General features: G+C 37.8%; 2 protein-coding genes across 7 annotated transcripts in view; one reads left to right on the forward strand and one right to left on the reverse strand.

The window, feature by feature from the left end:
- CADPS2 (calcium dependent secretion activator 2) overlaps window positions 1-26,914 on the forward strand; it is a 508,886-nt gene that overhangs the window by 434,479 nt on the left and 47,493 nt on the right. The window lies entirely within an intron of this gene.
- The window catches only part of PTPRZ1 (protein tyrosine phosphatase receptor type Z1), a 142,295-nt gene that overhangs the window by 31,047 nt on the left and 84,334 nt on the right, over window positions 1-26,914 (reverse strand). For 4 of the 6 annotated variants that reach the window (XM_054803522.1, XM_054803503.1, XM_054803512.1 and 1 more), the window contains exons 7-12: window positions 25,679-25,836; window positions 25,015-25,165; window positions 17,003-17,187; window positions 16,145-16,271; window positions 9,829-9,872; window positions 3,644-7,223 (exon numbers count right to left, since the gene is read on the reverse strand). In XM_054803522.1, the coding sequence (XP_054659497.1) occupies window positions 3,644-7,223; window positions 9,829-9,872; window positions 16,145-16,271; window positions 17,003-17,187; window positions 25,015-25,165; window positions 25,679-25,836 (4,245 nt within the window). The remainder of the gene's footprint in view (window positions 1-3,643; window positions 7,224-9,828; window positions 9,873-16,144; window positions 16,272-17,002; window positions 17,188-25,014; window positions 25,166-25,678; window positions 25,837-26,914) is intronic. The other 2 variants (XM_054803540.1, XM_054803532.1) reach the window with 1 other exon arrangement.

Here is a 26,914-nt window from a genome sequence, read left to right on the forward strand (position 1 = left end):
CATGTTTAAATTCTGAGAAATGCACAGCACGAGTGAATGTGTCTTATAATGAGCCTACTTAATACCACTTACCTCTGGTTTTTACTATGTACTGCAGAAAGTGTATACATTTGCAAACCAGCTCACAGAAAATAAGCAGATAGAGGGTAAAGCAAAGTGTTCAAGCTTATGTGACTCAGCCTTCCAGCAGTGGAGACTTCTCTTTGTAAGAATAGCAGATTGTTGTTAAAATATAGGAGAAGAAAGTTTTTTATTTTCATCTGTTTATTAGCTGAAAGCCAACTGAGTTAAGCAATCTGAATATATAATATTGGAATGTGTAAAGAACGTTCCGATATTAAACTGTCACTGATACAATGCAAATTAATTCTCTGGCTAACAGTTTAATAGGAACATTTTCTTACAATAGTCCCTATGTGCTGGCCGTATGGCAGTTAAGACTTCTGTGTTTTAATAGATTGCCCATTCTGTAAGTCGCCTAATAGATACATCCTGCTTCCTTTGAATCCAATTGCAGTACTTCCTCCCCCAACTGTACTGGAGCCAGAATTAAATTTCCTTCCTCCATCTTTACAGGTGACCAAATTATTACTTAGATATTGTCTAGATTTCACATTTCTGTCAGCCTTGTAATGCTGGATGACAGAAATAATTTGCTTTAGGAATCTGTATGATGATTAAAACAATACATTTTATAATCTTATTAATTAAGGGAACACAATGGTGGATGAGACCAATCTTGCATTTTTTACTTCAGTCATACCTCAAGAAGTAAACACCTTAAACCCCTGACACAAATGACTGATTCTTTTCAATGTGTGCAGTTTACTGTGATCTGTGACAATTATGTGAGTTAAAACACAGAAATAAGCACTTTTGTACTTGTTAGAATTAACCCCCTAAATTTTCTAAGAATGTTTTCTGCCTATGTGAACGGTCCTAATTCAATGAATGTTCTGTATGGGAGTGGAATTTTGCTGTCTAGAAATCAGCGGCACTCCACTGGGATTTCAAGGGACCAATTCTACATGAATAAAAAGCTTTCGGATAAAAGGGAGGAGGGAATGAAGTTGGACCTGAAAAAATCCCCCAAATCCCCCAAATCATATGTTCTAAATAGGATGTCAAAAAACCCCCAAACAGCTTCACACAGTACAGATTTCCAGGCAGCTCTCTGCTTGGTTCCATTTTCTTGAGTTTAGGGGCTTTCAGGGCTTTATATGCAAAAAGGTCTAGGCTCTGATCTTGCAGACATCTTCTTGGTTTTAGTTCAAAGTACTCTAATGCCCTCACTACTCTTTAAATCCTGCGGCTCAGTGGGCAAAGTAATTGCAGGCAGAAATTGCTTCTAAAAAATCTGTCCCCGAGTTTCTGGTGAGTAGGCTAAACTCTGTATTTCCTATTGATTTCAGAAGAAACTATGTGTATGCATGAGAGATCAGAATATGGTCCCTTTGAAGCATTCATACTTGCTTATCCAACTCTGGACTAATTCATAGTGTAAACACAGGGTTTCTTCAAACTGCATAACCAAATCCTATCAGGATTCCTTCTACGGGCAATGAAGAGCAGGCTTCTCCTTCAACGAGGAGGTTTCTTGCCTACTTGGCCATCACTCCAATGATGGCAGCTGAAAAGGTAGTCTCATCTCTAGTAGATTTCTTTGCTCCCAAATAATTGGTGTGTTTGGATCCTTTGCATATTTCTTTGTATTAATTTCTCTTACAGTTTTTCAACTGAAGTTGAAAGGTTTAGGTAGCCATAGAGGTCTTATGGAGAAAACTTTAGTTCAGAACAAGCATAAATATGCATCAACAACTACAAAGACTGGGAAAAGTTTAAATGACAATTTTTTTCTGTAATGGTCACAACAAGAAGGCATTTAATCAGTTTCTGGTGAATTCACTGAAATGTATAAATAAGTTCTCATGTGAGAGTTTTGGGGTTTTTTGTTTCATTTCTTTATAATTGAATTAAGCAAAGATGTCTTTGATTTCCAGGACACCATGTTAGACATGCTCACATTGAATTTTCAGTTTATTAAAAGACAATATTTGGCATCATTTATTGGAAAAAATAATGTACATGAAATGATACTGTATAGTGTCTTTCAATAATATCTAGAAGAGAAACCCTAAGTCTGTTGTACTACTCCTCCTCCTCCTCCTACTACTCCAGTAACTTTTTGAGTTACTATCAGTAACAATTCAAATGACACCCATTATGTAAACTAGAAATCTCTTATGGTAACACTCATTCACATTAGTAACATAAGTTTTGAAATATTGATGTTCTTTTTGCTGATTTTTAAAGAAATGTTATGCATTTTTACACAATGTTGTAACTACTTACCTACTGAACTAATTCACTTATTCAGTTTTATAACACCTACCTTGGTAGGACTCCTACTAGTTTCAGTATGTTTTCTATTTTTTTTTTATTTTCTATTTTTCCCACTCTACTAGCCCCAGCTACACAGAGTGTCACAGAGTTCATATTAGTATTCTGTTGCTCATGAGTAATATAACCTCATGTGATTTAACTGTGTATTTGTAGGACTGGGATGAAAATTTCCTATGCTTTGTGGATTCCATTCCTTAGTGGCTTTAGTTGAATGATACTGCCCTCTACAGATGCTGTTAGTACTTAATGGAAGTTCAATTTAATTTCTAAAATACCAATTTAACCTTGCTTCTTGGTGTGGTTTTTTCCAAACATTGTAGATTGTTTCTGACTTTACTCTTGGATTTTCAATACTCTAACAAGAGGCAATGCAAATTATGTGTCTGAATACTTCAGGTTTTCCACAATGCATTTTTAAATACAAAGGAAAACTTTTATATTTATCAGGTATTTATCTATGTGAGGTTCAGTTTTGCCTTTGGAACCTTATCCTTGGAGTCACAGATCACAAATACTCTTGCTGACTTTAAGAGGGCTAAATAGGAAAATAGCACTAAATATAAACAGGTGCAGGAGAATCTTGCTCTAATATTTTAGAAATATGCAAACCTGGCAAAAAAAGTCTGCGTCTCACTGAAATCTGAAGCTGGCATACAGAGTAAGAATGAAAATGAACGTTTTTATGAGTTAAGATGAATCAGAATCAAACTGAAGCATCTTCTTCCTTGCTCAATACATCTTACAAAACACAAAACAAAACACAAGGAGGAAATGTGCTGCTGCAAGTTAAAACCCAGAATCTCAGAGGTATGTTTCCTCTGGAAGAGGCATGATGTCCTCTGGTGTATTTCCATAAGGGCAGCACCTGTCTTTGTACAGAGAACTTACATCCCTCTTAAACCTTTAAAACTAAAATTAAACAATAAACATTGAAACAAATTCTGGTTTTAGATCGTGCACCACCCAACTTCTGCTTGACAGTACGCATCTATCCAAAAGCAGAGCATGAATCTTCCTACTGAAGAGTATTTCAGGTGCAGTTTTAAGTAGCCAGAAGTAGCATTCACAAGATAGCCAGCTTAGCATGCGCCCCCTGTTCCCCAACGCTTCCTTAATCACACCCACTGGCACTGTTATGTTCTCCTTTTATTATATGTAGATAAACCTTCTTATTCTCTATGTCACAAAAGTATCCCCTCACAGCTTTCCGTGGTATTCATTAGACTTATCCATAACTAACCTGCCTCAGAGATGTTGAATACTGATGGGTGATCGCTATCAACAGATGAGGCTGATGACTGTGATGATCCAGGAGTTAATTCTGAGTTACCTGCTTCAACTGCCCCTTCAGTGTCTCTCTCATTAAGGTCAGGAAAACTGAAATCTGTTGAAGTTTCATTATCATTAAGGCTATCTGAGGTACCTTGGCCAGAACCACTTTCTTCATCACTTGTAAAAACAGCCCAAGACTTAGACTCTGATGTGTTTTGCAATGGGACACTAGCAGTCTGAATGTGGTTCTCCAAAATTGTTGGGTTGTTGTGCTTCTTAGGTATCACACTTGCTGTCAAAGTTGGTACGGATGTATAATTACTTCTGTCCATGGCACGGTTTATCTGACTGTCTGATGCAGCAGTTGAAATTTTCTCTTCTTCTTCAGGTTTCTCAGAATGTGAGCTTATAATTAGGTTACTCTGATCCTTGTTACTGTTTACCTTTGTATTTTGTTCCTCTACTACCATATCCTGAGCTTCTCTATGGGAAGTGCATGAGATACAGTTACTTACAGGGAAGCCATCGTCATATTCATCATAGTCATCCTCAACTACAGAAGGCCACAAATCGGTACTGGACATGATACTGGGAGACAACCCAGAGGATTCTCTAGAAGAAACCAGCAACCTACTCAAGGTTACAGGGATCTCGCTTTTGGGAGGAACAGCCGTAACAGAAATATGTACATTTGGTAAAGGAAGAGTGTGATGAATGGACACGTCAGAATCAGAAACAACTGCAGGCATATGAACAGGATCAAAACCAAGTGTAGAACTTGAAGAAACACTGGCAGCCTCACTTCTTGCAAAAACACTTGAAGAGATACGTCTGTCTGCAGGAGTAGCTACATGTGGTAATGTATCACCTGATAGGAAGGGAGTTGTAACAGCTTTCACTGCTTGGGGGGGAAAAGCATTTGTATTTTCTAAACTGGTCAGCTGGAATGAAACATCACTACTGTACAATGAAGGCATAACCTGCTGAACATCTTCACTGTTAACCAAACTGGATGAAACATACTCCTCACTCGCATAAGTAACAGATAAACCTTGAAGTGACGCTGTGGGCTTACTAAAAGTGTTTGACAACGTATCAGCAACGGGAGGTGCAGATGTAGAATGCAGCATGGTTTCAGTTGTAGCAGAACCTGGTGCCATTTGATGCAATATTTGGTCAAATGTAGAACTATCTTTATGAACCCTGGAGCTTTCAGCCAATATTGGATCACTACGCACAACTGCAGCTGTGTTAAGCAGAGTGCCATCGCCAGAAGATTGGAACGAGGATTGCAGTAATGCTTCATTATTTAATGCAGCTGAGGTCTCATAAAAGTAGGGCTGAGTCGAGGACAACATTTTGCTATAAGCAGGGGCAGAGAGAGCTTGATCTGAGCTTGCACTAAGCATAGGTTCAAGCAAAGTGTCATCAAAGGCTGGAGTTGTAACATGCAAAGGCTGAACGGAAAGGTGATTTTCTGTAAGTTTACTAATATCACGACCAAATATCTTAGTAGTGGGAAAAGCAAGAGAGACTGGAAGGATTCCCTTTGTGCTAGAAACAGGAAGTGGGCTTTCTTGCAGAGACGTATTCTGCTTAATTACATCATTATTAGAAACAGATGTAGAAAGTTCAGGTATCACTTTACTTTCAGCATTGGAAGCCATTTCACTTAAGGAAGAGGAAATTTGCAGTTCTCTCTCATCTCCATATACAACATCACCTTTTTGAAGCATCTTATTAACATCACTAAACCCAGATGATTCATATGTAATTTCATCTACAGAATCAGAGGAAGAAACGTTAAGTACCGTCAAAGTATCTGTATCAGGCAAAAGGGACTCACTACCAGAGTATGCTTCAGACCAATCCATATCGCTAGATAGAGAGTGCGTAGGCTGCAGCAAAGTATCAGCTTGTGATATTACAGAAGAAGGTTTATGCACCAGTACATTGTTATAGCTGCTAAATAAAGGATCTTGATGAAATACATCAACAGAATCATGCACAAATTCTGCGGAGTCATAGGAAACAGTAAAGCTTTGGAGGGAGCCCACATTACTAGACAAAGCATAAGGAACTTCAGACATTGTAGATAGTACATGCATATTTAAATCACTGCTGGATGGTTCAACTTGAGAAAATATGTGAGTTCTATTATGACCAAATATCAGTGTCTCTGAAGCAGCATGAGTAGTCTGATGTGACACCACATCAGCATATTGAGCAAGGCTTGGCTGTATTAATGTATCACCCTCTGCCAATGTCAAAGAAGCATGCAGGGACACCTTATCACTTGCAACAGCTGGAGTAGCACTTTGTGGAAACATTTGAGAAACTGTATACAGACGGTGAAACATTTTACTACTGGAGGAAGCAGAGGAAAATGTAAGCAAAGGTACATCATCATAGGAAGACAGGGTGGGTTCAAATGACACATCAACACTGGGAAATACAGGTGTAGCATGCAAGGTCACATCACTATCTGATGTAGCAGGGGTAGTGTCGAGCATCTGAGAGTCAAACAATAAAGGGGTGACTAGAGGAAACACTTCACTACTGTAGGAAGGTTGAAGAGGTATCTCACCATTATAGACTGGTTGAGTTGTCTGAGAGAGTACCTCACTGGCAGCAGAAGCAGAACCATATTCTCCAGAGCTTGAAGAGATAGAGTGAGGTGATAATTCAGCAGAGGAGAAAGCAAAGGTAGAATAATGTGGCAATTCTAAATCCGCATCTGAAGTGTCTTGTGAAACCACTGGGCTGCTGGAATATGGCACTGTAGCTGGCTTTAATCCCTCTACATAAGCATCAGTGTAACTGGTCTGAGACAATTGCCTGCTATCCGATGTATCAACAGATTGAGTTGTCAAATCTGTAGCGTTATGAAACCATAAATTTCCGTCAGTGGGAGAAATATGCTTTGGAGGCTCATCAGAGCTTGAGGGTGCTACACCTTCTGAAACATACTTAATGGAGCCTTGGGAAAGAACATCATGTATGCTTATATCTGGGCTTCCTGAAGGAAGGGTGTCTTCTTGGGAGGTCTCCTCTGTAACCAGCTGTGCTGAAGAAGTGGTAAGAACTGAACTCCAAAAGTCATCAGATTCCTGATGAGGTTTAAAAGGAGACAGTAAGAAATCTTCGTCACTATGTCCAGTAGTGGTTATTCTTGTTGGTTCAGTGCCTGAAGAAAGGTATATGTATTCTTCTTCTATGCCTTTGGTTGTGTCAATGAGTTGAGGAGGAATTCCAGTAATTGTTTGGGATTCCAAAAAAGGATCTTCCTCTTCTTCAGAAATTTCACTAACAGGTGGAGAAGTAGGGTAATAAACTGCTTTGAAAACATCCTCCTTACCATGCAATTCTTCTTCTCTTGTTAAGTATCTATTTGTTTTATCTTCATTGGGTTTTGTCCCCATTTTTTCTTGACTGTAGCTAGATGTAGTCACCTGGAAATCTTTCCTCATTTGGTTTATTGCACTGTCAATGCTAGGAATCACTGCAGTTTCTTCATTCACCTCTGCTTCCTTTTCATCAACTTCATCCTTTGAAAAAATATCATAGCCGAAGACAATTAAAAATGTTTATAGACACTGTACAAAAACGAAAACCAAAACTGCAATAATATATTTTCCTGGCTCCATAAAAACAAGAGAGGCAAAACAAGACAACACTTGAGAAGACTGCTGGTCTTACAGCAAAATATTTATCTGCAAAGTATCCTCTTCTCTCTTGAAAATATTACTTGTTTGCAATACAAACAAAAAAAATCCTGTGTCACAACTTCTTAAATATTGTGTTACTTTTGCTATTTGAAATTACTATTTGAAAGAAAAAAACCCCACTCATAGTAGTTATTTGCTTTATTAAAAAGCTCTACCTTTTTCCTAATAAAATGCAATTGTATATGCAGTACACACCAAAGAAAAAATAGTTTTGCTATCACGATGTCTTAGAGATGTGCACTAATATCCTGATGTTGATTAAATTGTCATAGTAACAGAATTTGTAAAACATATTTATGACCTGTTCTTAAATCTGCTGAATCTTCAGAGTTTTCTGAAAAAGAAGATTTCAGGATGATCAGCATGATTGTAACAGTTTCAAAAGTGTTGTGAGTGAAACCACCTAGTCCCTGTTATGACCCTTTGTTTGCTGAACATGAATAATGATACTTTGTGAAAAATCTGTGTTAGAGTTCTGACTTTTAAGGAAAGATCCAAAAAGAAAAAGAAAAATTACTTGCCTAAATACAATCAGGATTTAGGCAGTCCTTGAGGATCTAAGTTCAAATCCTTTCATCCCCTCTCCAACTTTCCCTGTCTCAAATCAAAAAAAACGCCATGTGGAAGCGTCCAACTTGCTCAGCAGGCATTTTCATTTTGACCTAGACACAGCAGTGCCTGCAGCTCTCTGCTGTGCCCCCATCTAGAACTGCACCAGAACCAAACCTGTCTGAGCACAACTCTGCAAACTGGATTGAGAGACACCTTCGGTTTCTGAAGGGACTTGATTTGATAGGCACACATAGCCTGGAGGGACACCAGCAGGACAGAGCCTCTCACAAAATACAGTTACAACTCTTTTTTCTTTTGAAGATTTGGCTTGATGATATGGTGGCAATACCTGTTTTATTCCAAAGCACGATGTTGAGAGAAAACACCCAGAAGACAGGAGATTGGGACACCGTTATCAGCCTGAGAAATCCTCAATTTCCACTATATTATAGGCTGAGTAGCTATCCCACTCCTGCACTGAAGCAAGCAGGGCACAGGAAAGAAAAGAATGTAAAAAAACTGTCTTTGAAAGGAAGTGCTCAAGATGAAGCACGGCTGAATAAACTATTAACTGGGGCACTCAGCTAATAGGAGTTGTTAGCTTTTATCAAGTCTTACAAGAGTGAGGGCTTTGACCACTAGATTAGAGCTGTGCTTCACGCTGCAGTCCCTTTTTTGTACCAGGAACATCTAGTGCACTCACACAATATAAGGGACCTCAGACATGACTCTCAGGTTTGGATTTCATTCCAAGGGCTAAATACCTAAAATGTAGGGACAGCAGCACCTAAACTGTGTGCCCTCGAACCTGGACTGGACTGAACAGGCCCTTGTTTCTGAAAATCCACTTTCTGAAGGGCAATGCCTGCACTTTCAAACTTTCTTGGTTCAGGTGAAACTCAATTGACATTCACTGACACACAGCTCTTGCCCTGACAGATACAATCTAATAATCTAGATATGTAGCTTACATCAACAGAGAAATAACTGTGCTATTGGTTAGTCAGCATCCACAAATACAAGGGAGGGTAAATAGACAGGTAAACACAGGCTGTCTATTTAACTAATAAGGATTTGCCACTCGGTGAGAATATTATGGTCATAGATTGAAACTATAAAATAAAAATTCTGAGGGATTACTTGATACAAATGTAGATCTTACTGAAGGAACTATCCATGTTGCAAAATCTGTACTCGAGGCTGTTAAAAACTTCATTGTGATATTTTCACCTCTCTCCTTGCTGGGACACCAGAAACCTAGTTACCAAGTATTAAGTCTGCATATAAAACCACCCAAAGTTCTATAAAATAGAGTTATACTGTAAAGTCTAACTTGAGTTCAAGAAGTAAATGACGCTCCAAGAATTTTGGAATAACTGTTAAATTCAATCAATAGCACACTGATAGCAGACACATGAATCTCACTCTTCAGCACAACTGCCTTCCTCCCTTACTTTAGTTTACTACCTGCTAAGACCATCATAAGCAAGCTTAAGTCAGATTTGTCTTTACACAAACTAAAAAGCCTAACATGGGGTGACAGCTTTGATTCAGCTAAATGAACAATTTTGTCAGATTTCACTCAGAGGTGAGAGTAATCTGATGTCCCATTTTGAAAAATATTTAGGTGTATCCTGTGATATCCCTTACTTCTCCATGTATCTCCAGCCCCAGAGAACTAAATAGTGAGGTATCTCTAGGGAGAAGTATAGCTGAAAGAGAAGGCTGGATATGCACATATATATGTATATATAAATGCAGATAATACATTTAGTTGGTGACAAAGTTTCATAAATTTTCACAGAATATCAATTCAATTTAGTTGAAACGTATGTATTTGAAATACTCTCTTAAAAATAAATTAATGCTATACCTCATATTCTTCAGTTTCATTCAGTTCAGGAATGAGATCAGCCTCTATAAAACAAAAATATACACCATATCATCCAACATTTTAAATTCACAGAATTATTGATTCTGCAAGGACTCAACTGATTAGTTAATACATTTATTGAGACTCTGTCTAAGATGTTTTATTGGATTGTGTTTGGAGAAGTGGCCAGCCGCCTGGGCTGAGGACTAGCTCTAAGGGTAGCAATGCTCATCTAGACAGGACACGTTCACCTTTGCCTGGCTCCAATTTGATACTGCAGAACATGTTGGATCTGCACTGAGGAACCACATCCTGGCCAGGGAGAACCAAGTTTACGGGAACTTTTCTATGAGAAAGTACAGTTTAATGCAGAAATGCAGACAAGAGAAAAAAGGTAAGTCTGGGAATCAACTATTTCTCTACATTTAATCTGAAAGCTCTAAAGATATTGTAAAATTATTTGTTCTGTAATTTTCATAAAGCAAATTCCTCACTTGTGCACCCAGGCTTGGAGTTAGGTACTAGCACAACAGCTGTGCCATCACATTCAGAAAGGTCCATACCCTTTCTGAATCCTTCTAAGGCTTTCTCCTAAGCAATGTTCTAGTGCTCTGTCTGCACATCAATGCTAGCATGTATTCTGAGGGCCCATTTGCACAAGCAAAAATGCCAATCTCAGCCTGGGGAGAGATTCTAACAATAGCATCACACAGAGCTCCATGTCTGCATTTCCTCCACAATTCCCAACTGAAGTTTCCTCAATACACTAGTATAAAGATGTCATCTTTAACTTCTCATCTCTGCAAAGTCAGATGGGCATCTGTAACTTAATTTGTATTCTCTTTGGTCTGTCTGTATCTACCTTTCAAAACTAATTGAGACGTATTATATGCAACATACGCTAGACAAAGTTTATCAAACTAACAAGCTCATACAGTTTTATTTGTAGATTATAGCCTGTAAACAAATTTTGACTGAACAATGCTGCACAAAATCTTCATAAACTGTTCTTTTGTAACAAACATTTATAAATTACCAAGTACTTAATTAAATTTTCATTAAGAAGATGATAGAGAAAAATTATCTTACCTCTGACTCCTGGAAGCCTAGGAGGCTCCGGGGCAGGGTGGGGAGGGGAGCAGAGGGGAGGAAGGGGTGAAGGAGATAATGATATTCCCTGGCTTCTCAATGATATAAATCAAATATTGTAGTCATAAGTTTGAAAGTCTTCCCACAGTAGACCCATTCCATGTGTTATGTACTCAATAGACTTGTCTGAAAATATTTTTAATACAGAGAAATGCTATCCATTCTTTCTGTGGTCACTATTCTCGAGTTGAGCTTTAACCAGACTGAATGAGAAAAATAAAATTGTGCCAGATGTGCTAGAGGACACAGTAGGGTATGTGGTCTCAAATTCCACCAGCAGAAAACTACAGTTTCTTGCTGTTGTCTCCATGAAGAGGCATTAACATATGTGTATATATATAAAATATATATTAACAACACTAAATCTTCAGGTATTTTACAGGTATTTACAAAGCCTATTTAAATTTATTTGGTCACAGAAAATGTATTTGTCAAAAGCATTAGAGACACACACTTATAGAAGTTCTGCTAATCCTGTCGCTGAGTTTTTGATTTGATAGGAGATTATGGAAATCTGCTAACATCCCCCAACCACACCCTCCAAAAAACAACCCATTGATGTAGGTTGATGAAGAAGCTTGTTTATTTTTTTCTGGAAGCACATTTAATTATTTTATAGCTTACATTTTAAAATAAAGTAACTAAATTGTTAGTTAGAAAGTTTTGTAGAAGTCTTTTCATAGTCCATTTTAATGACAGATGAAGAAATGCTAGAACAAAGACAAAAAAGGTAACTATTTCCCTACATTTACGTTCAATGCAAATCTTTTAAAAAATCTTTTAAAACAGTCTGATTTGTAATTGTAGAATAGCATGCACACCAGAAACTGTTTGCATTTCTGTACTGTCTTATGTAATAAACGGCATGGTAAGAACAAAAGTAAAGCCTGTTTCTTCTGATTAAATTAGTTTCCAGATTTCTACATTTATCAATACAAAATTAGGAAAAAGTATCCCCTAAATTAAACATTTAAGATATGCTTACTGTTTTTAGGACAAAAATCACTCACAAAGACAAGTTACAAAGAAATTGCATAGTTAGACCCTCACAAAGCATTGCTGACAGCATGAGCTGCCATGCAGGAGACAGCATTTGAGAGCCATATCCCAACATGGGTTTTTCTTATAAACACCAACCAAAGTCTACACAAAGGCAGATGAGAGGAGAGATATATTCTTATTTTTCATTTTCTGTGTCAGCAAAAGCATGTAAGTAACACTGGTATGAACTACACAACAAACTACTGCAGAACTTTCAGAGCTATACAGATGTTATCTAGAGAGTGAAAGCACACATTTAGATAGCTATTCAAAATCCAATTCTAATAGCAAATGAAAAATTGGTAAATAAAGGTTGGACTTCTGTCAAAGCTGACTAAACCACTATGTACACGATTCCCTTCATTTTCAGTGGTGGTGTGTCGCTACATCATGTAGGGCATCTGGAAACTAACTGGAAACAATTTTAGTGTGCAGGTACACTATATCACAAGACGAAAGGCTGCCACTTGAGCAGTTTAGAAAAAAACCAAAAAGCAGAGGTCTCAACTATGATCATTCACCCAATGTCATATCAGAGCTTCTGAGGCTTCCGCAAACTGAGGGAGAGAGCATGGCCCAAAAGAGATCCTTCCTCTTACGAAGCACTGCCAAGAACGAGGGGGTTTAAACCTGGTCTGTGGATCACCTGGAGCCTGCAAAGCCCTCACTAACCACATGTGACAGACACCCAGACAGGGTGAGGAGACAGCATGGGAAGTGCTCTCTCTTGCAAGCATCTCAAAGGAAAAGGCTAAAACAAGGATCATGAGTTTTTTGAACACCAGATTTGTGTTGCACAGTGTACTGAAACTTCCCCCATTGAAAGTGGCCACTCCAAGGGCAGAATTCTTCCTGGAAAAGGGCCCATCTAATGCTTCCACATGACTCACACCTCACTTTAGCTCTTAACATGAAGATTAATTGATCTGGAGGTAACTGCAGTGAATTTCATCTTAATTAAACTGGCTTACTCAGACTAATTCTTGAAAATCAAAGTTTTAGCTTATGCTTTATGTGAGTCAATTTTATTTCATGTCTTCATGGTGAAGATAACTTTTCTTTCATAAATTCACAAGCAGGAGCTCCATGAATTCCCCTTTTGCCTCAAGATCTATAAAGCAGATCACAAAACCAATTTGATGTTATAGTTGTAACCAGCAAGTTGCTCTGAACAAATCTTTCTCATTAGATATCTACATTCTCATATCTCTGTTGTTTAATATTTGCAATGTTAAAATATTAAACATGAAAATATTTGCAATATTTGCAACAGTTAATTCAGATGTAAATAATTAGTAAAAGTAAGTATGCAAATAAACATTAATATTAGAAATGAATGGAAGTTTTTTCATATTTTAAAATGATATCCAGGGTTGAGACAGCATCTATAAAAGCTATTTATAGCACAATGTACACCCATAGTAATCATACTAATTACATGGGAGGGATTTTTCCCTGAATTTTCCTCATCCAATGCTTTCAGATGTACCACTGTGGAAGTGTCAAAATAAAAGAACACAAAGTACATGTAATAACTTTGTGTCCATTTCAGAAAGGAAGCCTCCCAAAGAAACAGTTTTTTCTGAAACAGGCAAAGTATTAATTTTGATATTTCATTTTTATTTATAAACTTCTCCTTTTAGTTTTTTTAATTTAAAGTATCCTTGAAACACTTCAATTGACCTGAAAAAAATCTTCCTCAATTTTGAAGCTTTTGGAAAACTAAACGAAAACCTTAGGTAGACCTGAAGCTATTACAAATTTCCAGAACTACTTGAAATTTGAAAAAAAATCCCAGGTGTTTATACAGTTCTGATATGCAGACTATTTAACTCTCTTATTTGCAATGCTTTATTTAAAACCAAAACACCCTTAAGGATATGAATATACTTATATACATTAATCTGCTTTAACGCAACATTAAGAAGACATTTAAATGTTTAAATGACTGAAAACACAAAAATACCATTAGTGTTATTTTTGTGAAAACACAAAAATAACCATTAGTTACGCTAATCTGCTCATATTTTATATAGATACATCTTTACATTGATATGCCTCCTAGGTATTGTTGCATTGTATTTTCTCATTTCTTTAACAAAAATAAAATAGTGGTGTGTCTGTGTAAAGAGACATGAGAATGTCAGACCTTTACTCAGAACCGCTAAATATAACATTTATTGCACTGAATTCTCATCTGAGAATACAAATCTCAGAGAAATCTCTGCTGATATACTGGAAGGTGAAATGAGTTTTCCAGTATGTATTTCCAAAGCAAGGCCCTCACTCTTCCTTCCACTGAAAGGAATGCAAAGCCACTGCTGACTTCAGCAGCAGTACAACAGGGACGCTGTGCTCAGTGGCTGTATCTAACGCCCCACTGTCCTCTTCCCAGGTTGGTTCCCTGGCAGTACGTGCTCGCACCTCAGGTGCGCAATTCGTGCTGCCTGCAGTGCTGGCTCCGGGGTTACCCAGCCCCAGACAGCTCCTGTCTCCCTCTCCACCTCCGCATCCGCATTTCCTTCCAAAAGGAACCACGGCACATAGCAGGTTGATGTGCAACCAAGCCTCACTGATCCTTACAGCAGGGATACGACAGTAGTAGTAAGGTGGATTATCCTATGGATATGACCTACATTGGATCTTTTGTTGCAATGTCTGTTTTCTGAGCTTTTAAAGCTGTGATGGCAGCACTGCACTAATTTGATTTGCTGAACTGACTGTTGTTTAATAATGACAACACTATGCTGCTTATTTGTCATTCCATGTAGAAATGGATGTGGGGGTATTTAGATGAAAGCTCATCTGAGAAAATCTTCAAACACAAAATCAGCAAATTCTGGAAAGGATGTGGAGGAATATAGTATCTAAGAGGTAGATAGAGGATAACAGAAAAGTGAAATATCAGGCAGAATGTCAGAACCTTGTCGTGGACTTCTTAGAAAACTGAAGATAAACAGGAAAATTCTGGTAGATATTAGCATAAGACTCAAAAAAATGCATTCTTCCTAACACTTTGTGTTTGAAAGACAAGTTAAATGTTTATTGAAAATTTATATGTACTATACCTGAACCTGCATCCCTCTCCTTCAGACAAAACCACACTATTATAAGCCTGTTACCATTATTAGTTCATAATTCATGAAGTAGAGATTGTTGAGAATCATATTCTTTCTTGCTGTAAACGAATGTGGTTCCCTTGAAAAACTGACCTGTTTTCCCAAGTGCATCACTACATTACTAAAGACTTTGCTATAGCTAAACAGACTTAATGAAGTGCAAAACTGAACTGACAGAATCCATAAATAAACAGCAAGAATCCAGGCCCTTAGATAAAAAAATATTTTCTTGCATGATAGAAAGTCTTTGATTTTTTCCTATGATTAATTACAGGGTTCTTAATTAAAAACACAGCTCGCTCTCACTTTGATAAGAACTGGGTCTGATGCTAAAACTTCCACAGAATTTAAGGAATTATTAAGGACAAGATCAAGCTTCATGCTATAATTTCAAATTATTTCATATTTACCAGCAGGCAGAAGAAGTAAATCTGGCTGTGAAATCAGTAAGATTTGGTTGTTAGGCCTTTTGATTTTTTGCGAGGCAGCATTAAGAAGCAAGGGAATTCCATCACCACCAAGTCCTTTGAAATCAAACTCCAAGTAATCATAAGAAATCAAATTTCAAAATCAATTGATATGGACTTATAAGTCATATATTGGGTTTGTATTACTTGTTTCCTTAATACTTCAGCTGTGTGGATTAATTTTGGGAGGATGCTTGAACCATAGAGAAATAATACCAAACATGGTTTTATTTCCCTACATTATATTGCTAAAAGATACACTTGTGAGCTTTGAAATCAGGTAGGTGTTTTTCAGAATATTTTTAGAGTTAAAAAAAATTAACATGCAGTCTTTCATAGGTAATGTTTACAAGGAATGGCGAATTACATTGTGTAAAATATCAGTAGCAAAGTACATGCTGAAGGTTAACTGCAGCGATTTTGAAATTTCATTTTAGCGTATTTTGATAGTCGTGCATTTTAACCGGTTTGCAAACAAACTACTTCTTCAAACACAGATTTTCAGCTAAAAGTGATCACTAAGCTCAAAAGACCACTTACCTGGGTCCTCTAAAGGCATATCAACAATGACTTGGTCACTGTATTTTCCATATAGACCATTAGAGCAAACAGCAACTATCTGAAGAACATAACTTGTATTGGGCAGCAGATTATTTAGAATAGCCCCCTAAAAGAAAAACCATGTTTAATCATTTACTTGCAAATAAGTATCCAATATTTGGAAATATTAATTTTTTCATAACACATTTTTCATATAAGCCATAAAGTTCCTTTCTTCTAGGACTCTAATGTATGCTTTTTGTATTTTATTGTCACAAATGTTTTCCAACCAACTTTAAAAAAAATCTTGTGAATTTTTACATGGAGGATACCAAAACTATATAATTTTTTAATGCTGAACACCAGTTCAGGTAACATTATCTCTGATAAATTATGAGTCTTTAAAGAGGGCAAATGGAACAGATGACATTAGTAAAATACCATGAAGCTGTAATCAGTAACTTAATAGTTATAACAGTATGATTGTATTGAATCTTATTAGTTGCTTGTGTAGGTCATTCCTTGCACATCAGTGAGCAATGAAGTACAGACCACTATTAATCGGCTTAGGAGCTCTGAGATTGACATGGTCATAAACTTTTGGGGCTAGTACAGGCAAATCAGAACAGCAATCTGCGAAAGCTTTCTCTCTTCTGGGCAAGAAGAGAGTTGTTTTCTTTTTTTAAATTGTCTTTGTGGCTTTACAGCCAAAAAATGAAATACAGCTTCTGTGAGCTGCAGCCAAAGAAGTGATTTTTTTATGAATCAGCTCCTAGCCACTGTTCAAGCCCTTAAGACAATTAACAGTGAGTGTTTTGCCATCACCCCTTGTATGAAACTTGAAGAGTTTACAGTTACCAAGTCCTGATACCCATCTGTCAGAAATTCATGCTTAGTCTGGTCATCTCCATCCAACTGTTGATAAAAGACAGCAAATCTTTCAATTGTGGTGTCATATACAACCCGAGGTCTTTCCCATGTAACGAGAAGACTAGTATAATTCTTTGGATCAGATTGAACATTTTCGGGTTCTGAGCTGCAAACTGGAAGAAAGAAAAGAGGAAAGAATACATTTATTAAGTGGTACAAATGACTCTACTGAGATCTTGAGCCACCTCCAGAGAAAAATAATGCAAGTCTTTCATGTGCCTCACTTTTAGCTTTCCACTAAAATATCTGAGATGTCATGCACTATAAACAGAACCAGTTTTTAACACTAGATTTTCAAAATCAAGTTAATTTGAAGACTAAGTCCCCTTTCCCCCCTTTTTTATATCATATTCTGTGAAATATTAATATCCAGTTCCCAAGAAATAAAATATAAACCACAAAACATCAAGATTCTTATATATGTCCTGGTGATGAAAAAAATCTCTATTAATCTGTCTTTATGGGTCTATCAGAGTAACATTAGAAGACCTGCACCCTCTCACCAGCTATAATAGACTGTAATCTGTAGTAGATCATTTTTAAAGGTTAAAGGTAAACCTATCACACCTGAATTTCCTCTCAAGGATGTTTGAATCTTTTCATACTACCTAAAGAAGAGACAAAAGGCAAACAGGGAAAGGCTAAATAATTAGGTTAGCAGGTAGTGATTTCATGTTACTATATTTTAAGGCACCGTCTAGGCATCAGCTGAAGAAGTCTGATCAGACTGTTGCGGTCCTGGGCTCATGCAGACCTTCTTTGTGAGCCTGGAACCTCCACTCCAGAAGCCTGCTCAGGCCACTACTCTTGCATCTCTTCCAGCCTTTCCCCTCCAATACTCTTTTCATCTTGTTCCAGTAAGCTGAACCTTTTGATATGTTTCTAGACATATAGATGTACTGATTACCAGTGTGCTAGAAATTTACTGAGACTCTGCCATTTGTTTTTTAAATTGCCCAAGTACCTGTGTGTAGCTTAAAAATAATATACAAGGTCAAAGGTATATTAACCTGTATGAAAAAATTACATTAGCAAAAAATGTAAATTATTTAGCTGAAGCTCACTGAAAAATGACCAATAAGTTGTGATACGCAAAAAAATAAAGCAACATCATATACAGCTGCAACATTCATGGCTCATTTGCATTTGGGCTGAGACCCTGTTCCCCTTCCTTGCTCCCATCATCCCCTCTACTAGTGCAGAGAACTGTGTGTGTCTTCAGACACAGCACTGAAGAAGGAAAACGACTGTCAAAGGTGGTCACTGACTTTTGATTCCCAACTTGACAGCACAGCAACTGGATTTGTTCTGATGTCTCAGAATGACGGCCAGGGGTCCCTGACTTTTCCTTTTATAAATCCCTCTTCTTATCTCTTTGAAACTGCAAAGTTTTTGCATTTTGGTTGAAATGTTCGGAGTGCTCTGCCCCTGCCCTAGCTTTTGGGAAGTTCCTCTCTCTCCTTTCATATGTACTGCAAAGGCATATGATTCAATCTATTGCTTCATTTAGTACCTCATTTCTATTGCTTTGTTTTGTCTACGAGCCCTGTCAAAACCACTGATCAGAGTTCATGAAGTTTACTTTGAATCCTTCCACAACTTCATAAAATCTTACATATTAAAATTATTAGATGGATATATTTTTATTACAAAACTTTTAGCTTGACTTTGGAATAAATGAAGAAACATTTTTTGAATCTCAGAATCTGTTTAAAACAAACTGAGCAGCTAGCAAAAGCAGGCAAAAACCCCCCTAGCTAATTAAGAAAACAAACGTAGATTCTTCGGAGTTCACTTCAAGGAAGCAAACACCATGATTCTACAATGCTTTTGGTAGACAATACTGCATTTTTGAAAGAAAGGGAAAAAATAATTTCTATTCACTTTGCAATTTGCCACTCGAACACAGGAGGGCACCCAAACCCCCATATTTTGAAAAACTAGATTTCTTCCCTTCTGTATACAGGTAGGCAGTTTTGAGCAGCTCTGATCTGAGCTAGTCAATGGAAAATAAGCAGCGATTTTCTTTTTTTCTTTTCTGTTTGTGAGCTAATGGTAGAGGCAGTATTAGTCTGTGCAATTTAGTTGAATTCTGCCAGGCTTTGAATCTGCTGTGCTATGTATTTGACACACCATTTTATTAATTATACTGAATTCTTTGAATTGATGTAAAGGAAGAGTGAATTAAAAAAAATTAAACATCTGAAGTTGTGTACATTCCATTCTTAAAATTTGTCATTCCACCCCATTTCCACCAGGTGGCAAAAGAAAATCATTAGACCGGCAAAGACGATTCCCTTCTCAATTCTGAGCATTAAGGCAGATGACTTAAACTCTGATTTCTTTTTTTTTTTTAAAAAGAATCAAAACACTCTTCAGGTATTTCTTTCTGAAGGTGTCTAAAATAACTCTCCAAATACTTTTTCACAGTATAAGTGACCAAGCTTCTTCCTGTCCAAACTCTTTTCTACTGTCCTTTTTCTTCCCTTCCTCTTTTTTGTCTGTGAGTGAATTTGGTTCTGAAATCTCTGACTGTATTCAGACTAACCAAGCAATATTATAAAACTTTTAAAGGTGGAAGATTAGTGTCTCCAATAATATTTCTTTCAGTTTCGCTCTGTTTTCTTTTCTAGATGGGTCTTCCAACTATTTTTTTTTTTCACGAAAAAAGTTTTATTCCCTTTTGTTCTTCTCCTTTTGATGCTTGTTCCTGTTCATCTCAGCAATGATCAACAATATTCTTACATGACAGTCATCTGCATATTATTTCATGCCGATTCCTTCCCAAGCTGTTGTCTCTTGCCCTTCTTCATCAGTCAACCTGCCTGTGCTGTTTCCTTCCCTTTCCTGCCAGTCTTAGTATCACAGACATACTTTGCTCCTGCATTTTCCCATTTTCCCTCTCCAGAGACTAGGAAAAGTGAGGAGATTGCATACCAACTTACCTAATTCAACTTCTGCTCTGATATGGACTTTGAAAATCTGGGCAAAGAGACTTCAAGAAAAGAAGTTCTTCAGTCTGTTACTAGTCTGAAGTCATAACCGGATTACAAGTCTCAAGCAGCAAAATACTATTCAGAGGAAGTCAGAGACCTATATTCAAGCCCCTGCTGGGCTTGAATTCAGGTCTCTGCTTTCCCTAGGTGAGTACTCAGATGCTGGTTTTGCATGTTGGATCATGATAATGCACCTATCTTTGCTTATTCTTCTGTGGAATAAAATGCTACCCATATAACTTAGAAGTTTTTAAACTAAACTGAATTGCATCATTGGGAAACACCAAGGTACATTAGTCAAATCATTGTGAGAACGTAATTGGCCTGTGTTTTTGACAAAAAGACCTTTACAAGCTGCCTGGATTTGGCTTATTCATATCTATATATGCCTGGCTTTAAGTATCTCTGAGCTTGACACAGCTGGAATAAAACTAGGTGTAGTTCTGAGGCAGTACTGGATAATTCAGGGGACTTTTTCCGCATTTGTTGCTTCCTTCTACTTTTAGTTGAATCTGGGTTTGAGATTTTTATCTTTTAAATCCAGATTTTCAATTGTGGAAGTCGTGAAATCACTTCATTTAGATGAAGACATTCAAGGGCTTTTCAGCTCCCTGTCACAGTGTGTGGCAAAAAGTAGTTCTTCAATATTCCCAATCTACTCTATGTCTGTGATGAGGGTGGAGCAGCACAGTAGGTATGTGAGCTGGATTGACCTTAGCTGGTCACCAGACACCCACCCAGCCGCTCTCTCACTCCTCCTCCTCAGCAGAACTGGGGAAGAAAATAAGATGAAAAAGCTTATGGCTCAAGATAAAGACAGAGAGATCGCTCACCACTGTCATGGGCAAAACAGACTCAACTTGGGGAAATTAGTTTATCACGAATTAAAATAGAGTAGGATAGTGAGAAGCACAAACAAAACTACAAACACCTTCTCCCCACCCCTCCCTTCTTCCCAGGCTCAACTTCACTCCTGACTTTTCCACCTCCCCACCTCAAGCGGTGCAGGGGGACAGGGAATGGGGGATGTGGTCAGTACGTGACACTTTGCCTCTGCTGCACCTCCCTCCTCATGCTGTTCCCCTGCACCAGTGTGGGGTCTCTCTCACGGGATACAGTCCTTCATGAATTTCTCCAGCATAGGTCCTTTCCGTGGGGTGCAGTCCCTCAGGAAAAGACTGCTACAGTGTGGATCCCCCATGGGGTCACAGATCCTGCCAGAAAACCTGCTCCTGCATGGGCTCTCCATGGGCTGCAGGGGGACAGCCTGCCTCACCATGGTCTTCTCCAGGGGCTGCAGAGGAGCCCTGCTCCCGCACCTGGAGCACCTCCTCCCCTCCTCCTTCACTGACTTTGGTGTCCCAGGGCTGTTTCTCACACTTTTTTCCTCACTCCTCACTGCCGTGCAGCATTTTGCCCTTTCTTAACTTTGTTTTCCCTGAGGTGCTATTGGCCGAGGGGCTGAGCTGTGCCCTGCGGGGGGTGGGTTGGAGCCCGCTGGAACCGGCTGTGTCCGGTACGGGGCAGCCCCGGCCTCTCCTCACAGAGGCCGCTCCGCAGCCCCACTGCCAGTGCCTGGGCACCAACACCCAGCACGTTATGTCAGTATAAGTATCCTGCACGGAAGGAAATGTCTTGAGAGAATCTGAAAATGGTTATAGCTAATTTATGTCATCTGTGGTATGTGAAGTGGTAAAGGCTTGAGTCCTTACCTTTATTCTTGCAAGAGAATTTAACTAAAATAACTGCTGAACTTTACGCAGTTGTTTTTCCATGGGAAAACAGATTGACAAATATTTTTTACCAATATATAGTCAGTCTTGAATTTTAAGTACCCCTGTTTTTTATATCTTTACTAAAACCAGAAAGATTAACAAGAATTGTGTTTCTGTACTTACATACAAGGCATTACTAGAAGAGTGGAGCGGATGGGAATTTATGTACTGGGCCCAGGAGCTACCGTGATGGTTCTCAGGTTTATAGGAATAGACAATGATTTCTATTATAAATGGAAATGAGGTTGGTGGAGATAAAGCATTACAGTTTCAAAAAGTTTTTTGAGTTGAATCCTCAAGTATGGCTGTAAGGATTAGCTATTTTAATCTTCTTAAATAAATACGTACGTATATATTACAGAGGAAAATTACATGTATCACTAAGCAGGTTGGGGAATGAAGTATTTCCCATGCCCTCAGTAGGGCAGTGCTTGTACACCAAGAATATTGAGGTTATCACTGTGTGAAAATTTCTGACAATATGTTGCTGAAATTAGTTTATAATGGAATAGAAAGATTCTTTTAGCCCTTTTAAGGAAACTTAGCTCTACTTAAGACATGCAATGTATTAATAACAGCAATAAATCAAGCACTTAATCTTACTGCCTAATGAGAGTCTACACTGAATCCAACAAGAGAAAATGGGGATTCTAGGTTTCACAACAAAAAATAATTTTTCAGCTGTCTACTTGAGTAAGACCCACTCTTGCCATTTCTCTTTGTCATCTAAAGCGATTTCAAAGATTATTTTTTCTCTGTTGACTACAAGAACTTTGCAATATTAAATATGAAATACATAAGCCTATTTACTCTTGGAGACTTAGACATTCATGTTACAGTTTTTACATCTCAGCATTTAAGTTTAATGATTCCTAGGGCTTTTTATTTACCTTCTCTTAAAATGGAGGTGAAAATATAAATGCTCCTCTAATGTTCTACATTAAACAAATCCTATAATTGCATTTGTGTGCATATATGTACATGTGTGTACATAAATATGTACATGTATGTGTATGTGATGATGTTGCATTTACATAGTGCATATAAATATTAACAGAAATGTGAAATATATATATGGGAAATTTTAGTGATCCCTTTCTGTCCCTCCTTGTTTAAGGCCACACCAGAATTTTTAACCTACAATTTGTTACTTTAAATACCTAGCTTAGAATAAAAACTACATGTGTTTGCTGCCACAGTGATGTGAGTGCAGGACACTTTTGTCTTAAACTCAGCAGATTGAAACCCATTTGTTCGGTATTATACAAGTCTACACACACAGAAATTTTGTATGCTCTGTACAACACATTTTATCGTTACATGAAGCAGAAGGGCCTTCTAATTTTAAATGGTATAACTCAATGCAGAAAAGGATCCTAATATCTTTAGGCTGGACACTCTTTCCTAATCTATATGGATACCAAACTCACAGATAAGATAGAAAATTCACAGAAACTCTCTTTGATATAGTGCAGAAATGGGACTGGTTAGAAGCAACCTCCTCTGCAGTTTTAATGCACGCACTGCTTTGGGACAGCACATGGAAAGCTCCTTCAAGTGTCAGCACATAGAGTGGCCAGAAGGAAGAAGGAGCCTGTCTTAAACAGTATTATCCAGCTTTTGTTCTTGTCAGTCTCTATGGAAATCTAGATTAGGATGGCAGAGCTGAAAGTAGCTTCCTTCTATTGCAGTGACTGAGCTGAAGGGTCAAGGCCAAGGTCATGGCTGTAGTGCAACCACCTGGGAGGCAAGTGGATTGCAGGTAGCAGAAGAAGTCCCAGTCTCTGTTTTCAAAGGTCCTTTGCCTACAACATTACTTCACTGTAGATTGACTCCTATTTATAAAGGACTAAGAAGATTAATTTCCTTCTGACAACACGGACATAAGAAAAAGTGGTCTGTATTACAGTGACCTGTCTGCCAGAGACTTTCATTAAACAGAGGCATTTGAGGAAGGATGATCTTTCTTTTAAGTTAGGCCAAATCAACAATATCCATTGTAAGTCTATTTGGAAACAGAAATATATTTAATAGTGATAATATGCTTGATTGCTGCATCTCAATTCCATACTCCTTCTCCAAGCTTCAAAATTTCAAGCGCCCTTAGTACCTAAACAAAAAAACCCCAAACCTGCCAGAACAGATATTTCTTGGTTTAGACCAATGCAAGAAAACTCATATCCTGGGTACACATCTGAGGAGTTCATGACAAACTGAGGTCAAAACAGAAGTGTCACTGACTGGTTACAGAAATGAAGCAGTAAAGCTATCCTGTGGCGAAGCAGGTGGTACACTTGTGCAGGGGACAGCCTTCCGGCAGTGCTGAATGATGAACATCTCCTAGCTTGTATGCAAGTTTCATACACAGGATCCTTCCAGTAGGAAAAAATATTACCCACCCAACCTAGGTGAATTAAAATGAAACCACACTTCTTTCTAATCTGGAGAACACCTATACCACATGCTTCAGTCATCAGTCTATCTCTAATTAAACACAGTTCAGTGCAATTGAGATTAAGAATCTACAGGCATCTCCACCCAAGTAGCAACATAATGCCCCCAAATTAGTTTTTTACTATTTATTCCTCTGTCCTTGTGAGTATAGAAATCATCATCTTCCATATTTAGTGCTAGATTTTGTTTCCCATTACATAATATACTGTTTTGGTCATATAAACTGCACAAACTTCCCTGAGGTTTTAGGTAAAACAGAGAACAGAATCTGGCTTCTGGGATTCTCTGCATCTATCACTTTCTCAGCAGACTATGTGAAATGAATTTGGTGACCTCACTTCAGCCTCTGTTGGAAAAGCATCCATATTACACAACAAAAAAGCCAAGTGGGTTTGTAAAACAAAATCCTTTTGCAGCCCCTGAAAAGGCAGCTTTGTTTATGTCTGAAACATTAAAAGGGCAGTGCAAGAAAGCTTGAACTGACGTGATCGTCACTGAACGTTTGGTCAAGACAAGCATTTAATTTTCCACTCCATTTAATCTGACATGTTTTATGATTGCTAGTTTTTTTTCTCTGAAGGGATGTATTTATGAGTAATAATACAGCGTGCTACTTTCTACACAATTTAAAATGAGTATCTCCATACTAGGATGAATCTTTTACTGAAAATTGTCTTTCAATCTATGAAGAGAGTAATCACTATTCAGTAAATACCTGCTTCATGAATTTCTTCTTGTCCAGTGTAAGAGGAAAACACTTGCCCAAAGAACTTATATTGCTGCTCTCGAAAGTTGTTTTGCAGGTAGTCCATCAGCATAACATAGCCAGACTGCTGCATTGTAAGGACTTCACAGAATACAGCTAACTAGAAGAGGCAAGGAAAAAAGGAAGTCAGAAGTCATAACAAATTAACCAGATTCTGCTAACAGGCAAAAACTCTGGGGAAAAGATGTCGGGTAAAGTCTCCCTGTTGAGCTCTCCTGGGTGGCACTGAACTTTTGTTTTTCTGTACTGGCAGTATATTTAATGGTTTACTCCACCTGTATTTCTCAACCACTCTGCTCTGCCCAGTTTTGCACTCCTCTTTATATGGGCTAGAAGTCCAGATAGCCTGCAGAGTTAGGAAGTGTGTTCTCACTCCCTTCGAAGGCAAGAAATGCGTCAGAATCTAGTCCTGAACTAAAAAAAATGAAAAGATAACACACTCAAGTAATTCATATCCTTTCTAATTTAATAGCTGTATGAAAAATTTATAACTAGATAAAAGCTAGGTTGTTGGGCTGGCAATGAATGCCATGAGCTTTTACCATATACATGGCAACTGCCATTCTTTGGTGTTATGTACAATTATTTGGGTTTAATACATTAAACAAATTACCTGGTCTTCAGAAATACTAATAGTATCTTTAAACACAATCCATTCAACTGTTTCAGAGCAGGGAGGAGTTGATAAAGACCCATTATAAGTGTAATATTTGTCTGTTGCATTCGGCAAAAGGTTCAGCAAAATAAATGGTTCTAAGGCAGCCTGTTTTCCTGGGGGAAAAAAATAAATTAGGGTCAGATAGTTAAAATACTGCAGAAGCAATGAATAAATAGAAATCACACTCTCCAAAAGAGTTACCATTATAGGAACATGCTAATTTTGAGGCTATTCAAAATTTGATTTCTGGAAAGACTAGCATACAAATAAATTGCTGAGACTTTTCTATTTAGTTTGAATAACTATTGTTGAAAATCAAGTTTTTTTACTTGGGAAGGTATAATGAGTTACTCCAGTAATAAATAATCAGTACATTGGTTCACAAGAATTTGTTCACCTGTAAGTTTACTCATAAATGTCCAAGATGCCAAATCTTTGCCTCACACGTGAACTTCAAAGAAAAAAAATATGTTAAATCTCTGTTCTTGGTCTCATGACATGGCTTCAAACTCTCCATGAATTTGGTGAAGTTGTTGAGTTTCTCACAGGATCTTAACTTCTGCAGAATATCATTGCCTGGGGAACTGTCACCATGTTAGACCTGAGAGTAATATTACTCTTATGACCACAGAAGCAGAATTTCTGTGGATCAGGAGTTTTTAAGATGGTGATAATACAATGAAAAACTGTAATAGCTTTACACAAAGTGCAGAAGGATACAAAGACCTCCTCCAGGAGAGTACGACCACTCTGTTTATTGTCCTGTGAAAATAATATCACATCTTTCAGGTCAGCAGTTTACCTGGTACCTTGTCAGCTGGGAGTATGCATGAAGAATTGCTAGCAGTCCATCCACAGAAAGTCAAGTTTATGCTGGCACATGACAGTAAGGTCCACCAACAGAAACTGGCCGAAAGGGTACCAACTTCCTCAAGGCAGATTTTTTCAGTCTGTGACAATTCTTGATCTCATGACAATTATCTGCCTTATTGTCTGGTACATCCAAAATAATACTTGGTTTTTATACCTTGGAATAATGTAGATCCTTATATACCTTATTTCAATCTAAAGTTACTGACTTTAATTTTTTTCCTTTTTAATAAGTATTCACTTACAAATATCTAATGAATTTTCAGACTGCCTATTAACTTGTGGTTTTACAGATATGTTACTTCTTGAGCCCTGTACAGA

This window comes from Grus americana, chromosome 1, assembly GCF_028858705.1.
Source record: "Grus americana isolate bGruAme1 chromosome 1, bGruAme1.mat, whole genome shotgun sequence".
Taxonomy (NCBI): domain Eukaryota; kingdom Metazoa; phylum Chordata; class Aves; order Gruiformes; family Gruidae; genus Grus; species Grus americana.